This window comes from Conger conger, chromosome 9, assembly GCF_963514075.1.
Source record: "Conger conger chromosome 9, fConCon1.1, whole genome shotgun sequence".
NCBI lineage: Eukaryota > Metazoa > Chordata > Actinopteri > Anguilliformes > Congridae > Conger > Conger conger.
Genome location: NC_083768.1, coordinates 25,832,891 through 25,854,580, shown reverse-complemented (window position 1 = coordinate 25,854,580; position 21,690 = coordinate 25,832,891). Strand labels below are relative to the sequence as shown.

The 21,690-nt window shown below is 40.1% G+C and overlaps 1 protein-coding gene across 1 annotated transcript; it reads left to right on the top strand.

Moving 5' to 3' along the window:
• The first annotated feature begins 1,103 nt into the window (after positions 1-1,103).
• On the top strand, positions 1,104-20,500 carry paxip1 (PAX interacting (with transcription-activation domain) protein 1). Its single transcript, XM_061256495.1, has 21 exons — positions 1,104-1,301; positions 2,333-2,467; positions 3,676-3,719; positions 4,220-4,283; positions 4,458-4,568; positions 6,696-7,349; positions 8,458-9,166; positions 10,118-10,212; positions 11,692-11,787; positions 12,249-12,386; positions 14,682-14,803; positions 15,391-15,575; positions 15,687-15,730; positions 16,368-16,435; positions 16,794-16,896; positions 17,527-17,695; positions 18,295-18,395; positions 18,663-18,797; positions 18,966-19,041; positions 19,828-19,892; positions 20,182-20,500. The coding sequence occupies exons 1-21, from the start codon at positions 1,221-1,223 to the stop codon at positions 20,191-20,193; spliced, it is 3,207 nt and encodes a 1,068-aa protein (XP_061112479.1). The 5' UTR covers positions 1,104-1,220; the 3' UTR covers positions 20,194-20,500.
• The last annotated feature ends 1,190 nt before the right edge of the window (positions 20,501-21,690 follow it).

Genomic DNA, 21,690 nt, shown 5'->3' with positions numbered 1-21,690 from the left:
GGATGGATGGATGGATGGGATGCATAATTATTGCTGATATAATGTCGTTTAAGAGGTAAATAATCACTGAACATGAAAGTGCCAAATTATGAAAAATCTACAGGTTAAAATTCTGCGATTGCGGTTGGAAGAAAGACCAGCATACACTCAGCTATCAGACTCAGACATCAGCATCAATCGGCTAATTATCCATATGCACCATGACCAATTAACTCAGACATCAATAAAATGCCACAAGACAAGAACATTTATCATCTGCTGTTTATATCACGGTATGTGGCTAAAATGACAAATCATGTAAATACTAATTGGGCTAATTAAATAATTAAGAGAAACTGAAATCGAGAAACTAATACGGCTCTCCTTGTCCATCCCTGATAGATTTGCTATGAGCGATGAGGTGAAGCCTATTCATAGTTTGGGGTAGGCTACATGCAATATAATGGCAATCCATTGTCAATTTCATCTCATGTGGAAGACATAACACAATTGTCTATTTTACCAGTCTCCGTTTGCCATGCTTGCACGTGGTGTTTATTTTGTTCCTTGTCTGCCGTCTTCGCCGAGATTTAAGATTTAAATGGAGTGGAGACCCCCGACAGATCCCGACCCCGTTCACGATTACTCTTCCAGTTGTGCATGTTCTCCGGTATTCACGAATTCAAATAATTTACTATGTAACAGGCTGCTAATCCTACAAAATCATTAGAAAAATGTAACCTCCCCCATGATTGGCTTTCGTGATTCGAGGTGGTCAAGTCACCTCTATTTCCCCCATATTTCGGTTTTCCAACCTGGCAACAATAAATACTCCCCAGATGTCACACCACAACGTCAAAACCACAACGACATTGCTCCTCCCACATAAGGTGAAAGCTTTTTATGGGGGGTGGTGCTCTCAAGATAATTTAGTAAAATAGATCACAGGAAACGAGAACATTCGTTTTACACGACTGTAAAATTATAAATGTATGGGAAATGCGCTACAATGTGACCTATGTGTGAAAATACTCCACGAAAAAATAAATAAATAAACGAATTGTATTTCGTAATTCCCCAAAGTGTAATGGTTTCGACCCAAAGCCCGCCGAATAATGTTTGGCGCTTGTCTACAGAAGGAAGATACTGCTAGCTACAACTGGAACAGCAAGCTAACATATGTAGTCGGTTTTTTATTTTTACACGCCGTATATAGGTTCATTTTCACCTCCTGCAAAATAATGTCGGATGAGGAGGTGAAGGTTCCAGATGAACTTTTCAAAGATGTTAAATTCTACGTGGTTGGGGATATTGACCAAAAGGTAAAAGTATTGATCATTCGCTGTTAGCTAGCCAGCTAGCTATCTAACTTAGTACTGTAGCTACTGTCGTAGCTAGCCTGCTAGCTGGTGTTATTCAACGCCACATGCAGAGGGTTCTGTCTTAAGTTTTGCTCATGGAGCATATTATGCATATGAAATAAGTTAGGTGGTGAACTACCTCGTCGCAACACGTGTAATGATGCCCACCGACCTAGCCAGCTAGACCTATGTTCTTTACCTACCACTTGCAAACGTTACTCAACAGCTAGTGTTAGCTAGCTAACGTTATCGGACTTCAGTAAGTGAAGATAAAGGTATAAGTTAGCTAGCTAGTGGCTATTTGGCGTCCGCACCACCGTCTATTGTTTTATTGCACTTTGTACACACGATTTCTTTTCTTTTTTTAATGGATTGAATCCAACTGCTTGCAAAATTGTGTTCCCAGCGCATCCCTGTTATGTTGTGTGCTGTCATTCAAGGATGTGGCTGGGTTTACTTCCTGCCAGATATTGCCATTCCATGTTACCAACCTAATGGGGAGTTAAGTTAACGTTAGTCGGTTTGAATTAAGAAAGCATATTTTGTAAATTCTAGGATTATTACTTATTTTTTAACCTCATGTACTTGCTACTCTAGAGGGTCTTTGTGACAGTCTTCTGTAAGAAGCGCTATAGCTAGCTACAAATAAAATTGAATTGAATACGATGGGTAGTGAACGAGGTTAATCCGAATGAATTTTTAGACCACGTGTTTTTGTTGTTACTAACTAGCGAACTTGGCTAGTGAATACCTGGCTGAACAGTGAGCTTTTGACTGTCGTAATGGCGATGACTAATGGCAGCTATAACGTTAGCCATGTGATTTTTGCCTGATGTAGATGTAAATGTTGATGGGGTAACGTTAGCTGGCTTGCTGACTTTTGGAACTTGGTCCAGCTAGCCAGTTGTCAACGATGGCTAGCTACAAATCGTGCTATTAGACATGTAACCTTGTCATAATTTGTTTTCCGGTTTTAAAATATTTGTTTTTAGGTTGTGCAACTGTTGAAAGCTGGAAAGGCAAAGGAAGTCAACTACAATGCTCTTGCGACTCACATCATTGCAGAAGATGCTGATAACCCTGAGGTCGGAGAGTCCCGCGAGGTTTTTGATTTACCCGTTGTTAAGGTAAGGGATGCCTTTTCCCCACATTCCTTCGCAAATGGCACGTGCACACATGGCAGTCACAACATGCTTACGCATACACATCTGCTCACATGCAGCACTAACTTGCTTAAGCTACATGCTCATGCCTACATGCTTCTACACACTGGGAGTTGTAAGGCGAGTGCAGTTTAAAAGCAAGAGGTGTTTAGCTGGGGCAGTGGTTTCAAACAGGTTAAACGGCATGTGTGATATGGTTTTATCAAGTTTCTACATTAGACAGTCTGAAATGGTTAAGCTGTGTATGTAAAATACCCACTGGGTAGTTCCTGCTCTTGTCACCAAAGCTGGGATAAGCCTTTTCACCTTCCAGATGGAATCTGCTGACTTTTTGTTGCATCTGTAGTGTTGTGGTTAATGTACATGGCTGGGACCCGCAAGGTCGGTGGTTCGATCCCCGGTGTAGCCACAATAAGATCCGCACAGCCGTGGGGCCCTTGAGCAAGGCCCGTGACCCTGCAGTACTCCAGGGGAGGATTGTCTCCTGCTTAGTCTAATCAACTGTGAGATTTTGGATAAAAGCGTCAGCCAAATGGAATGGAATGGGTGGGTGGTATTCAAAAAAGTCGCCTGTGAGTGGAAATTAGAATTTGTCGATTTTGGAGCAACATATCTTTGGCATCAAAGCAGGGAAAGGACTAAATGTTTTCAGGTTGACACAATTTTCTGTTTAGTTTCAGATTATGACCTCTGATTTTCATGCTCAGAAAAAAGTTATGATCATTCACAAATGGCATGGCATTTTCTCCTCAATATTGACTACAACAGTCCCACTTGGTGTATGACTTCCAAACGTCTAAGGCTGGTTGATATTATGGTTAAGAACAAGGACAATGTAGTCAAATTGAAAATTATTCCAAAAATATACAATGCCAAAGTTGGGCCTGGGCAGAAAATGAGCAAAAAGTTAGATATTCAACCAAGGAAATGGTAAGGGAGAGTTTCCAATCAAAATGAAACTATGTTCTTCAAATATAATAGACCTTTCACTTAAATCATGGACCTCCGGCCCCTTTTCACTGTGTGGCCCAGAAACCTGAGTACCTGAGACTTGAGCGCATTGGGGATTCAACATGAAACAAATACAAGGTTGTCAGGTCCAGGTTGTGTTGGTGCTGGTGCAAATAACCTGATTAGTAAAATGTGTTTCATATGCTTTTCTTGTTTTTCAGCCATTATGGGTGATTTTATCAGTACGATGTGGGGACATTCTTCCGTATCCTTTATAATGCCAGTTAATTCGTGAAATGAATGCCAATGTCTTCCATACCAAATTGAAAGGTGGGACTAGTACATCAATTGTTGAGTTGCAGTCATGGACAATTTACTTCATAGGGTGCCATTTGTACAACGTTGGACATCTGTAGTCCTTAAAACCAGGTTAAATGTAATCCTTCCTCTTCAATTGTTTTCACATTTAACATTTGTCACTTTTAAACCAAGTGACAAATTGTAATTGCTTTTCCAAGACTAATGTTCTACATTAACGTAATATTGAAAAATGTATTAATTGTAAATTAAAATGTAAATGTTAAATATTAATGTAAATGTAAATGTACATGAGTTAAACGCGTCTTTCAGGGGTAATTTGTGTTGGGCAGGGACCTGCATATACATTAGGGGTGTAAAGATGCAGTGATGCATTGCAATGCATGATCTTATCACATATGACATCCCACCACTAGATCCTGGATTTCCTTAAATTCCATTCTCCAGAGTAACGGGTTTCTCCCCAGAATCTGGGCAGGTGTTCTTTGGTGTAACTGCATGTCTACCCAAGGTATGTGCTTTTTCTTTCTTTTTTTAATGGATTTTTAAAAAGTGAGACTACTGCTTGAATAAAGTAAAATGCTGACTGCTCAAATAAAATGGCAACTTTATTGTACAACACACTGTTATTCATTAGTGGGGAAACTAATCCTATTGGGTGTATGTCTTGATCATTTTCTCACAGCTACCTGAGGACCTGAATGCTCTGTGGGCCTTAATAACCTTCTATGGTGGAGACTGTCAGCTGACTCTCAATAAGAAGTGCACACACCTTATTGTACCAGAGCCAAGAGGGGTAAGCATGGCATTGATTTAAATTTTATTTTTTTATCCTTTAGCCTTTATGCAAGTTAGTTTTTTTGAAACCTGTGACAAAGGATCAAGCTGTGGTTCCTCCTCTCTGCCGTCTATCTGTCTGCCACGCCTGTAATTGACGTTGCCTCCGCTTGTCTAATACGTGTTGCCTTGACTCTTTTGTCCTCGCGTCTCGTCCTTGTGTCTCTTACTTGTGTCTTCCATCGACTGGAGTTAAGTAGTGGGGAAAGGACACATGGAAGAGATGCAAGGAGTGTACAGTGGCTTCAGAAAGTATTCAGACCCCTTCAAGTTTTTGGTTTGTGTTGTAGATTTCATTTTAAATGGAAAATCAGAAACTGAAATCTCTTATTTAAGAATTCAGACCCCTACTGTGGCACTCCAAATTGTAGTCAGGTGCATCCTGTTTGCTTTAATTGTCCTAGATGTGTCTAGAACTTGATTAGAGTCCAAATTGAATTGAATTGTGGCAAATTTTATTGATTGGACACACCGTAAATCCTCAAATTGTGGCCGGGGTCTTTTATTTACTTAGGCTTCACAAAGCACAGGCCTTTATTTGGGGCAGGCTTGTATTCGAGGCAGGCCTTTATTTCTTATTAGGCTTCTGTTGTAGAATTTTATTCTTAGAAATAAAGTAAAAGGCTACACTTAAAGTGGGCCAACACTGTTCAACACTTCCTGTAACCGTTCAGAAACGCAACTTGAGTAGCTAAACCATTAATGAAAGCCAAAACAGATGCGTCTTCATAAAATAACAACTTGCCAGACACGCCTTCATGAACAATAACAAATTAGCGTAGATAACAGCAGGTTAAGGATCTTTTTTTAAATTTGCGTTTTATTGTGAGACATGCGTTTCGTTTGGAGCAGCATACCGGTAGGCTATCAAAAGATTTTCGCTTTGGTTCGGGATTTAATTTACTTTTGGACTGTTTGATTCTATTGCTAAATGTTGGGCACTGAAATCTGGGGGGTATTTGATGGTTCACTGTTAAGTTTTATGTAGTTGAAAGAGTGTCGGGATTTCCACCCGTCTGTTTACTGCGAGCCAAGGCAGCCGCTTTCATTCATTCATTGAACGTGCGCTGTGCTGTAAATACATGGAAACCTTATTGCCTAACCAAGTAGCCTAAATTGAGTTAATTTTTAATTTACTGCCTGATTTACTTTTTATTAAATTCGTAGGCTGGAATGCCTCGCGGCAACAATTGTGTTTAAATGTATACTGCTTCAGCCTTTGGCAAGCTACTCAGAAGGGGGCGGCAAGCGACTGGTAGCTTGAGAGCAACGTGTTGGAGACCCATGGTGTAGGACAACGACTTTTCATTGGCAACAGTATTAAACCAAGCAACAATATAAAATATTAAGAGCTCTTATTTCATTGAGTTAAAGCGAAACAATGTCTTCTAGTGCTCATGGACTGATAGCCCTACTGGTAGGCAATATTACCCCGGCTTGTATTTGGGGGCCGGCCTTTATTTGCCCGAATCAACCACGCCCGCGGCTATTATCCGAGGCACGGCTTCAAATAGGATCCCGGACACAATTTGAGGATTTACTGCAGTTTAGAAAGACACGCACTTGTGTATATACAGTCCCTCAATTCACACTGCATGTCAGGACAAAAACCAACTCATGAGGTCTAAGGAACTCTTTGTAGATCTAAACCCCATCTGTGGAGATGTGAAGATGGCAGTTTAGACATCCAATATGGAGCTTCAGAGGATCTGCCAGGAAGAATGGGATTAACTGCCCAAATCCATGTGTGCAAAGCAGACTCAACGCTGTAGTTGCTTCCAAATGGGCTGAATTAAGGGTCTGAATACTTAATAATACTTAATACTGAATACTTAAATAATTGATTTTTAATAGATTTGCAAAGATTTCTAAAAACATATTCTCACTTTGTCATTATGTGTTATTGAGTGTAGATTGATGGACAAAAATGGCAATATCCATTTAAAATGAAATCTACAATACAAAAAGTGAAGGGGTCTGAATCCTTTCTGAAGCCACTCTAAATAAGGAATGAGCCCGATTCGCCCCTTTAGTTCACCACAGTTTGTTAATCAATGCAACTTCTCTTTTTGTGTTGATTTTTCAGGAAAAGTATGAATGTGCATTGAATCATAGCAGTATAAAGATTGTTACTCCAGAATGGATTTTGGATTCTGTGGCTGTAAAGAGTAGGAAGGATGAGGTTGCCTACCATCCACGCCTAACCTACCTGGAGGAGGACGAGAGCGCAGATGAGTATGACCGGGGCTCCCAATCAGATGGCAGCTACATTGACCGCCATTCAAGGGGGTCAAGCTCCTTCCGGGATGGTTCTCCCATGAGCACACCAGGGCTCTCCCCCAAACCCCACAGGGAGGGTGAGATCATGTTTGATGATTCGTCAGACTCCTCTCCAGAGAAGGAAGACAGGAACTTGAACTGGACGCCAGCAGAGATGAGCCATCCTGCTGCCGCAAAACGCCGCCTGCAGCAGGGCAAGGAAACTGGTCTCATCAATCTGTGTGCTAATGTTCCTCCTGTGCCAGGCACAGTGGCGTCCGCACAGGCTCGCAGTAACCTGTGCGCCCACGTTCCATCCTCCCAAGATGCTCGTAGCAATGTGGAGTCCTCAGGGCCATGCACCCCAGGAGTGGAGAAGCAAGAAGTCATGACGTCTTGGAACCCAGCCGCGCGAACTCTGAGAAATATCACAAACAGTGCCGATATTCAACAGGTTTCCCGGCCCTCGAATGTTGCACAGGTAAGAGCAAGCAACTTGCATGTGCATGAAAAAATGGAAAAATAGAAGTTTGATTTTAGAATAAATGTGTAATGGCCAACTTCAAACAGTAATTTGTTCCACGATAAATCCGAGATATATAAAAGGAGAGGTATATATAAAAATATTTATAGTGTGGATGCTGTGCCTGATTGGGGTAATATTTAATTTTGCTGGCCACCATAAAATATACCTGTTATTTTACCTCAGAGGTTATCACATAAAGAATAATCCACAACGAGGTGGTTATTACACGGTGTTAACGCTCGATGTGGAGGCAAAAAACCACCTGATGTGGAGGCAAAAAACCACCCGATGTGAAGCGGAGTGCGTTAAAACTGTGTAATGACCACCTTGGAGTGGATTATTCCACAAAAATATAAGCAGGAGTTGTTATTGTTATTATTTCACCCTCAAAATAAAACGACTATTTCAAGCCTTTACGGTGGCTACTGATTCAGCATGTTGCAATGGTTACATATGTTAGTTACGTTCTGCAAGGTTACACAAAGATCACACAATTTAGCCAACATAGCCTGCTTCACCATTTTGTGCTGGTGATAGCCAAAAAAGGAAAGGATTATAGCTAATTGAGTTGTCTGTTTACTAACAACCATTTCAGGATATCACATGTAACGTTACTGTACTTCACAAAACCATATACAGTTACCAGATGCCATTTCACTATTTGTAAATGCAAATCGCATTATTGGTAGGCCAAATATCACACTTTAGGTCACTCCTTTATTGCCACTAAACAATTCTGGGACCAGAACTTAATTTATTTATATATTTGTCCCAGGAAAATGTATTGTAAGAATGAGATTTAAGTCAAAAAACTTTCTCAATGACTTATTTAGCATCTTATGCAATTCATTTGTATTGCATGGACAGTACTACATTATTCTTTCGTCCTGTTTTTATCTTCAATCCCTTGTTTCTGGAGACGAGCTTTTTAAACATGTAAAAATGCAGAAAAATACGTATGATAATAGCCCACGGTGCCCTTCACTGTATACTCTTGCAGTTACCTTTGCAGTTATGGTTTACTAAAGTACAGTGGTCTTGCATCTTCTTTCTTTTGTACCAGATTTTGCAAACCCTGTCGGCTCCTACAAAATCATTGGAACAGCAAGGAAATCAGAGTCAGCCAGTCGTCCCAGCAAACCCACAGCTGTTTGGCCAAGCAAAGCCTCAGGCGCAGCAACTTCCTGGTGAAGTCCAACAGCCTCATCTCCAGCCACAGTTACCAGTGCAGCATCTTCTGCATTTGCAGCCTCAGCAAATAATTGTTCCTCAACCTTCCTTCCCACAAACTGCCGTTCCACAGCACCACTTTCTCCAGCAGTCACACCCACAGCAGATTCACCAGCAAATATTCTCACAACAACACCAACAACAACAACAACAACAACACCAACAACAACAACAACAACAACAGCAGCAACCGCAGCAGCAGCAGCCACCACCACATGCATTCCCACAGCAGCAAATACATCCTCAGCAGTTAATCAGGCCACCGCTACAGCAACAGCAGCAGCAGCAGCAACAACAACAACAACAACAACAACAACAGCAGCAGCAGCAACATGCCTTTCAACTACACAGGTTACAGCTGCACCAGCAGCATATGCAACAGCAGCATCTCCTACAGCAGCAGATGCAACAGCAGCACATGCAACAGCTGCAGCAGCTTCAGAATCAGAGCGCAAAGCAGCCCCTGCAAAACCAGATGCAGCCGACACAACTGCAGCCCCCTCCACAGCAGCAGCTGTTTGGTCATGAGCCTGGCCTGGACAGTAGGTTTTTCTCATTGGGTTGAACATGATCTGTGTAGCTATATTGCCGAAAGGCTAAATTGATGCGTTTTGTGTTTATTTCTAATGAATGTGGGTATAATTCATTCAAACATGCAAAGTATAATGGGTTATGTAGCCTTGAACTGTGAACTTATGATGGAAACTTTGTTCTTTTGGTGAGCTGCATCTTTTACAATAGTTCCACCAGTCCATTGAATGCTGCATTTTACACTAATTCACTTGCGTCTTGATAAAAATAAAGATGTTTGGCATAATATGGCTACTCCCAAACATGGTGCAATAAATGTATGCATGTCCTTCATGGACATAAGCTTAATGGAGTGAAATAAGCTAATGTTTTGGTGTTCTGACCAAAATGAAGGCGGGGTAGGCAGAAAAAACTATTTGGTCAGTCCTGTGAAAAAGTGCGTAACCGGAATACATTTTTCCCCACCCGTTATGCCCCGTTTGTGGCTTGTTGCGGAAGTGGTAATTTACTTCTTAATATAGAGGACAACCTTACCACAGTACTACTAGCCTTATGTGTGCAGTAACTTTTTTGATGTTCTACAGTTTCAATTGGCTACAATACAAAGAAAAGTAGTTTGAGCATCACGTCTCTTTTTTGACCTCATTCAAATTAAGTCCATTCTCAGAATTTTGCAGTGCTACCGACAGCTATAAATATTATGACCTATACATGACAAAAATGTCAGACGTGAAGACTATTGGCTCAAAGAAACAGGAGTAATTTGTTGTGGTTCATGTTTGGTTCATCAGCCATTGTAATCTTTAAAAATAAATGTTTATTAAAAAAATAAGTATTTATTTAACGCTGTTCCATTGTGTTGTCACCCCCAAAAAGCCAGATTAGTGCACCTACTGTAACCTACTTTTATCTGGCTGAACTTACATGCAGGTTTTTTGTTCACCTGTTTTTCCCTCCTTTAGTTCCTGAAGATAGTTTCTTGGTTGGCTGTGTCTTTGCCATTGCTGACTATCCAGAACAGATGTCAGACAAGCAGCTACTGGCCACTTGGAAAAGAGTAAGTTTTCTTCTCATTCTTTATAAATCAGAATTCATTTATTCATATTTGTTTCCTCGTAATGTTTTAATTGAGTCATGAATGTAGCCTTACCTGCAGCTTCTTATTTTTACAGTATAGTCTTAATTTTTTTTACAAGTTATGCCAATGATCATTGCTCCAATATATATTATTTTGTTGTTGAAGACCAGAACCTTCTGAGAGGTCAATTTTCCCCTGGAATGACCCAGGGAGGGTCAGAGGTGAAATGCAGAAAGGTGGATGAGGTAGCTGGACAGGTCCGCAGGTTCACTGGACTTTTTTTGTCTGATGCCTGTTGTGAGGTTCTGTTGGCATAGATGGTGTCCAATAACAATGGGTTAGGGGAGGATAGTTTTACAGATTTGGTGAAAAGATGACCGAATGAATTGAGTTTTGAAGGAAGAGAGGAGTGGGGATGCAGCAGTATCAATGAATGGCTGAGGAAGGATTCTAGAGATGGGATGGATATAGTGACATGGGTGGAGAGACTTGTGTGTGGTTGTGGAGGTTGCTCCCTGTGGTAACCATTGGAGTGGACAGCTGAGAAAGGGGGTGAGGAAAATGAACGGGATAAGGATCATGATCAGTGCTGAAGGAGGGCGATTGCTCAATTGGAAGAAAGATTAATTGTGTTGGTGAGATCACTGGTGGTTTTCTGATCTGTGGGTAGAGGTAACTGCAACAAGTTGAAGTCAAAAGAGTGGAGTGGAGTAGAGAGGAAGGTGGCAGACTGGCAGTTCCAGGTGGATGTTGAGATCTGCCAGCTGAATGAACAGAATTCTTTCTGGAAATGCAGATTAAGCAGGTTGTTCAGGTCTTCAAGTAAGATAGCAAGGAGGCCTGTTGTTTAGTAGTAGAACTAGAATAAACAAACTGGTGGAATTTGCAACCGTCACATCATGGAATTCCAGGAGGAAACAAATGTGCTTGTATGCCATACCAAAAAAAAAAGCATATATAAGCAGACTTCTAAAAGATTCAGATCTGCCAAACCTAGATCTGCAAAGCAATAAGGTACATGAACAAACCATAAAAAATGTCTTCTGTTGGTGGAACCATTAAACATAAGACATATTCAATGATTTGTTCATGTACCTTATTGCTTTGCAGATCTATGTTTTGTGATCCGTTGATGAATATCACTAAAGTATTTCATGTTCCAGTAGATATTTACTACGGACTATAGCTTTTGCACTACTGCTCTAGACAGTAGCCAAGCCTAGAAGGGCATAATTGGCTGTTCTCATAAATGCCTCTTGATAGCTTCGACTGATTCGTAAGAGTGTAAATGTCTCTTCTTTAGACATAACTTATTGATTTGCCTCCTGTTAGCTTAGCCTTACCTGATTTTTCCTATTTTCTATGTTAGTCTGAACCTTTCACTGATATTCCCCTTGTTTGCATTGCTGGACCGTTTTCTGTCATAACCTAATTCTGAATATGACCTCTGAAATGCAGATTATACAATCCTATGGTGGAACTGTGGACTCTTCTCTCAACAATCGCTGTACTCACCTATTGTGTGAAAGCCAAGTCAGTAGTATGTATGTCCAGGTGAGTTTATTTCACTGTTAAGTATCTATAATGTTCCCCCCTCTTCCAATTTGGAATGACCATTTCTTGTCATGTTTCAGTTGACTGCATTTGGTTGAATAGTGTTTTATGTCCCTGTGTTAGTAGTTAGGAATGGGTATCATTAGGATTTTGTCGACAGTAGCAAACTCTGTATTTACTACTTACTATGTATACTATTTACATACCTGCAGTGAAAGAGCGTGCGTGTGAGACTGAGCAAAAAAAGAGCAGTCAAAGGCTGCGCATTTCTGCAGATTTATATTATGGTTGGTCAACAGCTGCTTGGATAGATTTGCTTGTATTGCCTCTTAGTGGTAGTTGGCAACCAGTAATAATGAAATGCCTGCTCTCGAAACCCATCCATAGTTAGTTTGTACATTACACTTTGTGACAGAAACTAGATTGTGTTTGATACGACTTGGGTGCTTTTGCGTCTCCAGGCCTTGAGAGAGGGGAAGCGCTGCGTCACGGCCCACTGGCTGAACACTGTTCTGAGGAAGAAGAGGATGAGCCCTCCAGAGAGAACACTGCACTTTCCTTTTGCCTTCCCCCCCGGAGCAAAGCCCTGCTCACAGCACGTACGTACTTTCCTTTTGCCTTCCCTTTCAAAGCCCTGCTCACAGCACGTACACAAAGCCAGGGTGAAATGGTCTGTCACACATTGGGGGGGGTGAGGTCTTAAGTAAATCCACATACAGATACACTAAAAATATAAAGTGTCTGTACAGGCTTTTTTTAAGTGCACAGGTGACTTCTAAAATAAGTCTACTGAATTGGGATGGTGTCTTTATTCAGTTACTGCAAGTACAATATTTGTAACAAATAAAGACTTATTGAGTTTAAAGTGATGGTTCCAATACCTATAGTCATTTTAACAAGCAGGAACTGTTCTTTACTTTAGAGTGATTGCATTGGAGTGCCTGTTATTTATGCTGGAACGCTTCTGGGGCCCTCTTGTAGGGAGGACAAGGCTCTAACTTGTTTGTTGATTGGAAAGATGGAAGACTAGTAGGGTACACAAAAGAAACTGTGAGCAAATACTAATACTCACACATTTGGATAATGTTAAAGACATTTCGGTCTAAAGGCTCATGCTTAAATGTTAAGTGTTAATAGCCCTATTTTTTTTTTCTGGTTATAGTATCCAATAATATGGCAAGAACAGCTCAACTTGCCAAAGAAAAACAAAAGTCCAACGTTACTTTATGATTGTAATGTCCGTTAACATTTCAAAAACTTTGAAAGTTCTAAATGAAACTTGCTTGGACCTGGAAACGCAAGCAGTGGACATTAGACCGATGTAAATCTGTCCAGATTTTAGATTTTTGGTACCAAACAGCATGTCGTTGTGCGACGCTGAGAAGGTGAACGGATGAGATCTGCATGTGTGGTTTCGTGCTGCACGATATATCGAATTTGCCATTTAACAAATAACTCCCGATGCCACCAGAAAAGTACCCCCACACCGCCACATGTCCTCCCCTGCGCTTCGCAGTGGGGACCACACAGAATATATTGAATTGAGGTCCTGTGAAATGCTTCCAGGGCAGAAAAAACAAAACAAGACATCATTGTTATCTATCGGGTGCTGATCAGACAGACAGAAGCTGTATGACTTTGCTGCCGTTTATGTGCTCATGTGATTTGCTTTTTCAGTCACGTTGAAGCTAAGGTCTTGCTGCTGTTTGGTTGTCTTATCAGTACCCAATAGAGAAGTGATATTTTTTACAAACAGAAAAACAGTGATATTTTTTTCCTCCTAGAAGGATTTCACATGGCCTTGGTTGTTTACTACCACATCATCTGATTAAAGAACAGCCAAAGATCACCTATATGCCCCATAATGGCGACTACTCTTATTACACTGAAAAAGATTGCGATTCAGTATATTGTGAAGCCCTCGTGTCATTACCAACGTGAACCATGGTGGTGGTGTGATGATGTGATACTGTTGTCTCTTTATTTATAATTGAAGGCACACTTACCCAGCACGGCTACTACAGCATTCTCAGCGACACGCCATCCAACCTGGTTTGTGCTTCGTTGGGCCGTCATTTGTTCTTCAGCAGGACAATGACCCAAAACACACCTCCTGGCTGTGTAAGAGGCGAAATTGACAAATGTGCTGCACCAAATGACCTGGCCTCCACAGTCTCCCGACTAAAACCCAGTTCAGATGTTTTGGGATGAGTTGGGCCGCAGAGCAGCCAACAAGTGCTCCACATATCTGGGAGTTCATATTGAAAAAGCATTCCAGGTGGCTACCTCCGTGTTAGAATGCCAAGAGGGTGCAAAGCTTTCATCAAGGCAAAGGGTGGCTACTATGAAGAATATACAATAGAGGATATAGTTCACATTTTTTTGTCTTGCTTCCAATTTGGAAGGTCCAGTCATATCTATCAGCGCTTCTTTCCATAATCTCTCCTATCACTATGGGGGAGAGAAGACAAGAATACACTCGAATAATGTGTTGTGTCCAGCTACAGCCAAATGCATGTGTCAAACTCCAGGGCTACCAGCCACAGTCAGCAATAGGACAGTCCAGATTCAGTACCAGTCCATGGGGCCGTACTACAACAGTGCCTTAACATGATTCCCCCAGCAGCCTTTTTAATTTATTTATTTATTTTATTTTTTATTATGTATATCTGTTCTAGTGTTGGCATTTGCTAATGTGCAGCATTTGCTGATTGCTTGCATCCTCAAAATGGGGCCCCAAGAGAGGCTATTGAATGGGAAATGTGCTGATGCATTGCAATCAGATTGTTTTAGCAAAACTCAGTGTTTGATTAATTTCATTCTCTAGATCAGGTGTATTTTATTGTAGTTGTTCTTTCTTTATTGGTTAACCTGTCTATATTTATGTTCCACAGATAATCTCTGTGACTGGATTTCTGGATACTGATCGTGATGATCTGAAATTGATGGCCTACTTGACAGGGGCAAGATACACAGGCTATCTCTGTCGCAGCAATACAGCCCTCATCTGTAAAGAGTAAGCATTTATTTTTTTATGCCTATTTAGTTGTAATTTTAGAAAAATGAAGGTGATGCACATAATCATTAGACAACAGCGAATGTTCAAGAGGTAGGCAATGCTGCTTATGTAGTTTTTTTATTTTAATTGATTCCATGGAATCATTTAGTTCAATATTTTGACATTACACATTGCCGCATTAGGTGTTTTAACAATTAAGCAACATTGCCAGCTAAATTGATTGGTTGGTTAATAATTAACAATGCTGTATAATTCCTGGACTTTGCCAGTGCTGACTGTGGCCAGAAACCCAGAGATATAATAACCATATAAAGGTTATTATAAAGGCTCATAAGACCTTATAAAGGTCTTTATTGAAGATTAGTTCAATCGGGTGTCGAAGTGCTGTGCTTATTAGACTTTATGATTGTGTTATAATTGTGACAAAAGACTAAAGTCTTGGTCTATACCTGTTGGAAGAAATCCTTTTGGATTTTAAGCAGCAAGTCTTTGCGTGCTTACTTCAGAGTACTAGATCAAAATGTATTTATTTTTTCTGCCCCCTTAAAATTGGTGTTTTTTTTCATTAACGTTTTGTGTTCCAGACCAACAGGATTGAAGTACGAGAGAGCCAAAGAATGGAGAATACCCTGTGTGAATGCTCAGTGGCTGTGTGACATTCTCCTGGGGAACTTTGAAGCGTTGCGTCAGATCCAGCACAGTCGCTACTCCACCTTTAATCTGGAGGATCCTCTTGCTCCCAATCAGCATTTGGTGCATAACCTACTGGGTGAGAATCCCAGTGACAGTTATGAGTAGTGGCAATGCAAGCAAGTGAATGTTTAGTGTGACTTCCTTACCAACATGAGATGAAATTGTTTTGTATTTTTGGTCTCTGCAGCTTCATGGCGAAGCCCGTTGAAGATATCGTCGGAAGCACTGATGGTAAGTTTTTGTTTTTATTTTTAATGGGAATAACCTGGGCTCACATTGTATATAGATGGACAAAATCCGTCTGTGACCACTATGAACGCCCTAGACCAGGGCTCACCAACCCTGCTCGTGGAGATCTACAGTCCTGAAGGTTTTCACTTCAACCCTAATTTGGCACACCTGACTCTACTAATTAGCAGCTCTGACATCTGAAGCTGTGGAATGAGTCGTGCTTTGTTAGGGTTGGAGTGAAAACCTGTCAAGACGGTAGATCTCCAGGAACAGGGTTGGTTGCTGAAAACTGCTGAAAATGAAGGTGATGCACATAATCATTAGACAACAGCAAATGTTCAAGAGGTAGGCAATGCTGCTTATGTAGCTTTTTTTTATTTTAATTGATTCCATTGAGTCATTTAGTTCAATAGTTTGACATTACAAATTACCGCATTAGGTGTTTGATTTTCTAAACTGTGTGTTTGTGTAGACTAGACTGATTGTTTGTTCAATATTCTGTTCGGCATTATGTGTTTATACATTTATTCCCATTCTGTTATGAAGTCTTTTTTCATGAACAGTTCAGGTTGCTAATCGTGGGGTGAATTTATATAACTGTTTTTGTAAATGTCCCCTTTTCTCTGGTTATCCCTAGGGCATTCACGTCCAACAAAAACAGAAACAGAACATGTCCAGTCCCCAGCCACCTGCCAAAAAACCCAGGTAAGTTGCACACTGAGCTACGGTGAGCAGTCGGCACTCAATATCCGTTTGTTTGTTGATTTAATAATCAAATGATGGCTGCTTCCCAGGGTTGACAGCACACCTTGGTGCGCTACTATTACTTCTGCACAAAGATATAAACACAGATCGACATTTGGACTATGTGAACCATGTAATATTTTTCCACACAGGCTAATAATATATAAAAACATGACACATTTTTAATTAACTTTTTTTGAGCAAGTTAGCAAGAGCATGATATATTTTTTTATTTTTTATTTTTTGTATATATTTTATTCTTGATTGAGTTATTTTAATGTCCTTGATATTTTGTAATAAAATGTCATCTTCATTCCAGGATTGAAGACTTACCAGCACCAACTAAAAAGCTACCACCAGAAACAACCCCATTTGTGTTCTTCACTGGATTTGATCCAGCGCAGGTTCAGCAGCATATAAAGGTAACTTGTTATCCCACCTTACATCGATGGAACTTTATTAGTATCTATTAGAACTTTATTAATATGTGGAAGTATCGTATTTCATATGGCCGAAGTGGGTCTCAGAAGCATGTCAGTACATTAAAGCCATATAATGTAGGATTTTCTAGAGGTCTCCTCCATCCTCAACTCTGCCCACTCGCCTCCGTTGAGGGTAGGAAACACCTTTTGAGCACAGCCAATTTAACTAGCTGGGTGGCTAGTGGTAACATTACTTACAGGTCCAATAGAAAACACAGCAAGTCTACATTGCTTTTCCTTCCCTTGGTGAACTTCAGGTGTCGCTAGGTGTCTAGGAAGAGCTATTCCAAGTTTGGCTGGTTTTTAATGAGCCCTGTCGGTTTGTCGGTTTCACTGTACTGTACTTCCGCTTCTTCACCCGGTCATTGCAGTAGCTGGCTTACTACACATGCCCAGCTGAAACCTGATGCAAAATTCACCCCTCCGCACACAGAAAAGAGCATAATACACTGAATCCTCCAAATCATATTTTAGAAGTAGCAGAACAGGCAGAAGAGTACAAACTAATACATCCAAAGGGGTTGTTTTATATCTTCTTTTATTGCCATTTGTTTGTTTTTCTGTAACTAGAGGTTGTATGATCTTGGAGGAGAAATGGCAGAAAACGCACAGAAGTGTACACATCTTATCGCAAACAAAGTCACAAGGACTGTGAAGTTCCTGACGGCAATGTCCATTGTCAAGCACATTGTCACCCCAGACTGGCTGGAGGAAAGTTGGAAAAGCCAGAAATTTGTGGGTATGTTACATTGTTTATCCTACCAAATACAAGACTTGTTATCTGTGTTTTGTGACACGTATGAATATGTTTCACATGCTTAATTGTATGATTACTGTTCACAGGCACATTATAGGCAAGTTATTAAACCAAACACAGATTTGTTTGTATGTGTGCCAGGGCCACTTGTTCCTCCCATAAATGCTTATTATTATGTTAGGGTAATAAGGCAAAAAACCAGAGCACACAAAAGCTAAAAATGCCAAAGCTAAAATGCTAAGGCTAGAAAGATCATTTGAAAAATATTACTTAATCTGTGCAGTTGATTTTTAAATGTAGTGTTTCTCAGGAGGTTTTGAGCCTAATTCTATCCACAGCTATCCCATTAAAAACCACTGGAATAATGTCAGCATATTATTTCTGCCTCTTTGAATTTGTTTTCTCTACCACATTGGCTATTATGTAGAAATAATGGTTTTATACTGGCACGTATTTACGAAATGGACTAAATTGTTTTGTGGGTGATAGTGTGTGGATTCAGGTGATGTCAGAGCTGACTTGCACATCACCAGTACTCAGCTGGTTGTACGTTTGAAAGGTTGTCCTGTTTATTTTTATAGATGAGCAGCATTTCATGCTACGGGATGCAGAGGCAGAAGTCCTTTTCTGCTTCAGTCTGGAGGAGTCCATGAGGAGAGCCAACACTGCCCCACTTTTCAAGGTAGCTGAGTAATCAATATAAAAAGTAACAAAACATAGCTACTGCTAGCTGGCTCCATGCTAGGAATAATGTAAAGTGGTTCACTTGTCCCTTTAGAATAAGATTTTGTGTTCTGGGCTCGCAAATTATTTACCTTTTCTCTGTTTATCAAAAGATTTTGCCAGCTAACCTTTTTGTGACTATTATGTCCCATGAAAATGACCACTTCAATTGTCATTTAGCAAAGCATCCAGGCCATATACATTTGTTTCCCCTCTTTGTTTTCAGGGGAAGTATTTCTATATAACTCCAGGAATATGCCCAAGCCTCACAACTATGAAAGCCATTGTGGAGTGTGCGGGAGGGAAGGTTCTGGCAAAGCAGCCTTCCTTTCGCAAAATAATGGAGCACAAACAGAACAAGGCAGGTTCCCTCACCTCACACACCCCCAACATTGTAATATGACATTCTGTCTTTTCTTCAAATTTCCACACTCCATAACAAGAAATTTGTAATGATTCAAAGATCAACAGAAATGTATTAATTGCCACTAAATCTGTCAACATTATATATATTTTTTCTTTTTTAAAGAGTCTCCCTGAGGTCATTCTGATATCCTGTGAAAATGACCTCCATTTGTGCAGAGAGTACTTTCTGAAGAACATTGGTAAGAAAGCATTTGGATTATCTTTAAATGCTACTACAATATGAACACATGTAATTCCTACAGACCTGTATTTACTATGGAAATGGTTGTATTTAGCATACAGTACAGTTCAGAAAGTGTTTACCCCCATTTCTTCTTCTTAGACCAGGGGTTCTCAACCTTTTTGAGAACTCCATCCTATCCAACCTGATTGTCCTATGTACCCCTACCCCCCAAACTAAAATTCTGTCATCAGCCCTAAATATAGGCTGTTATTTGTTGATATTAGCGATATTCTGTGAGGTTTTTCTGAATTATTATTATTAATCAAATGAGCCTAACTCTCTTGGTTGGACTATTCAGTTTTCAGCCTTGAGCAGTTTTGATCAAAAAAATCGAAGTGAACTTAAATATATGTGGCTGAATTTCTGTGAATTAAACATTGAATCATCACTTATTACTTATGAATCACTTACTTAACTTATGCAAGTTAAAGGGATTCTCCAGTTAAGTACAATAGACTAAGGACAAAATATTCATTACAGTTTGAAAACCACAGTCATTTCTGAGGCTATTCTGAGTCACTGAAGTCAAAAGATGGTCTTAGCCCCTGTTCTGTGACTTTCCTGTTTAGTTTTTTTTATTTTTGTTTAGTTTTGTTTGTTTGTTTTTTCCATTTGATCTCCTCTGTGCTTTCTGTGCAATGATTAATAGGGTCACGATTCTGTTGGTGCTGTATGTTTGTTAGCTTTTATGCATTTACAATGTAAAAGGTTATTTGTCAGTAAAATCTCTTTTTCCCCCCAGATGTACACAATGCTGAATTCATATTGACGGGAGTCTTGACACAGACTTTGGATTATGAATCATATCCTTTTCTTCTTACTGGACCATATAAATATTCAGTGAATCATTTTCTCCATATTAATTCCAAGCATTTCACAAAGAAGTGTTATTGTTTTTGGTTATTATTATTTAACCCCCCATTTTCTCTCAAATTACATGTGTTCATTTCTGCAATCTCTGTAAAGTTTTTTGCATTAATTTAGTGTATTTGTACATCCAAAGTCTAAATTCAGTATGATGGGCAAAATCTCAGCTTTGAGCCTTGAGAAATTCATCATCATTGCCTATATACATTTCCTTAACAATCTTACATATAAATTCACATGATGGATCTCCTCACTGAAGATGGATCTCCCTACTGATGCTTCTCCTCCTGCTGTTCTCACTTCACACTTGAGAATGTGGTGACTAATGGTTTTGGATAACAATGTACAGATAAAATGGTGAACTTTGCAATATTTTGTACTGTTAATAAATAAATGCCCTTGTTAAGTATTTGTTTGTCAATAACGGAAAAGAAATCAACCTAAGAAAAATTAAGGACTTGTTTAAAAACGTATTTTATTGTATAGATATTATTTGAATTGATTCTTATTCTTTTAGGTGTTTTGAATAAAAATGTTTTGATACAGTTCTAATATTTGTGTTTACACAATCTTAAACGCACTTGAATGTTTTTGATGATGGTTGTATCCCTGCCAACATGAGATAAGAATCAGTGTCCTGATGACTGGGGTCAAGTGACCCAGTTAAAAATGTTTTGGAATGCTTTTTACACAATTACATTATTTACTCAGACAGCATCTCACTTCCAAGAGAATGGTTTATCAGTAATATTAAATATTAAATATACAGTGCAACCGGAAAGTCACTTTTCCCACAGCCTTATTCCAAAATGGAATAAATTCATTTTTTTCCTCAAAGTTCTACACGCAACACCCCATAATGACAACATGAAATAAGTTTTTTTGAAATTTTTGCAAATTTATTAAAAATAAAAAACTTAAGAAATCACATGTACATAAGTATTCACAGCCTTTGCCATGAAGCTCAAAATTGAGCTGCGTCCTGTTTCCACTGATCAACCTTGAGATTCTACAGCTTAGTTGGAGTCCACCTGTGGTAAATTCAGTTGATTGGACATGATTTGGAAAGGCACACCTGTCTATATAAGGTCCCGCAGTTGACCGTGCATGTCAGAGCACAAACCAAGCATGAGGTCAAAGGAATTGTCTCGAGGCACAAATCTGGGGAAGGGTACAGAAAAGCTGCTTTGAAGGTCCCGATGAGCACAGTGGCCTCCATCATCCGTAAAAGTTCGTAACCACCAGGACTCTTCCTAGAGCTGGCCGCCCGTCTAAACTGAGCTACCGGGGGAGAAGGGCCTTAGTCAGGGAGGTGACCAAGAACCCGATGGTCACTCTGTCAGCGCTCCAGCGTTCCTCTGTGGAGAGAGGAGAACCTTCCAGAAGGACAACCATCTCTGCAGCAATCCACCAATCAGGCCTGTATGGTAGAGTGGCCAGAAGGAAGCCACTCCTTAGTAAAAGGCACATGGCTGCCCGCCTGGAGTTTGCCAAAAGGCACCTGAAGTACTCTCAGACCATGAGAAAAAAAATTCTCTGGTCTGATGAGACAAAGATTGAACTCTTTGGCGTGAATGCCAGCCGTCATGTTTGGAGGAAACCAGGCACCGCTCATCACCTGGCTAATACCATCCCTACAGTGAAGCATGGTGGTGGCAGCATCATGCTGTGGGGATGTTTTTCAGCAACAGGAACTGGGAGACTAGTCAGGATTGAGGGAAAGATGAATGCAGCAATG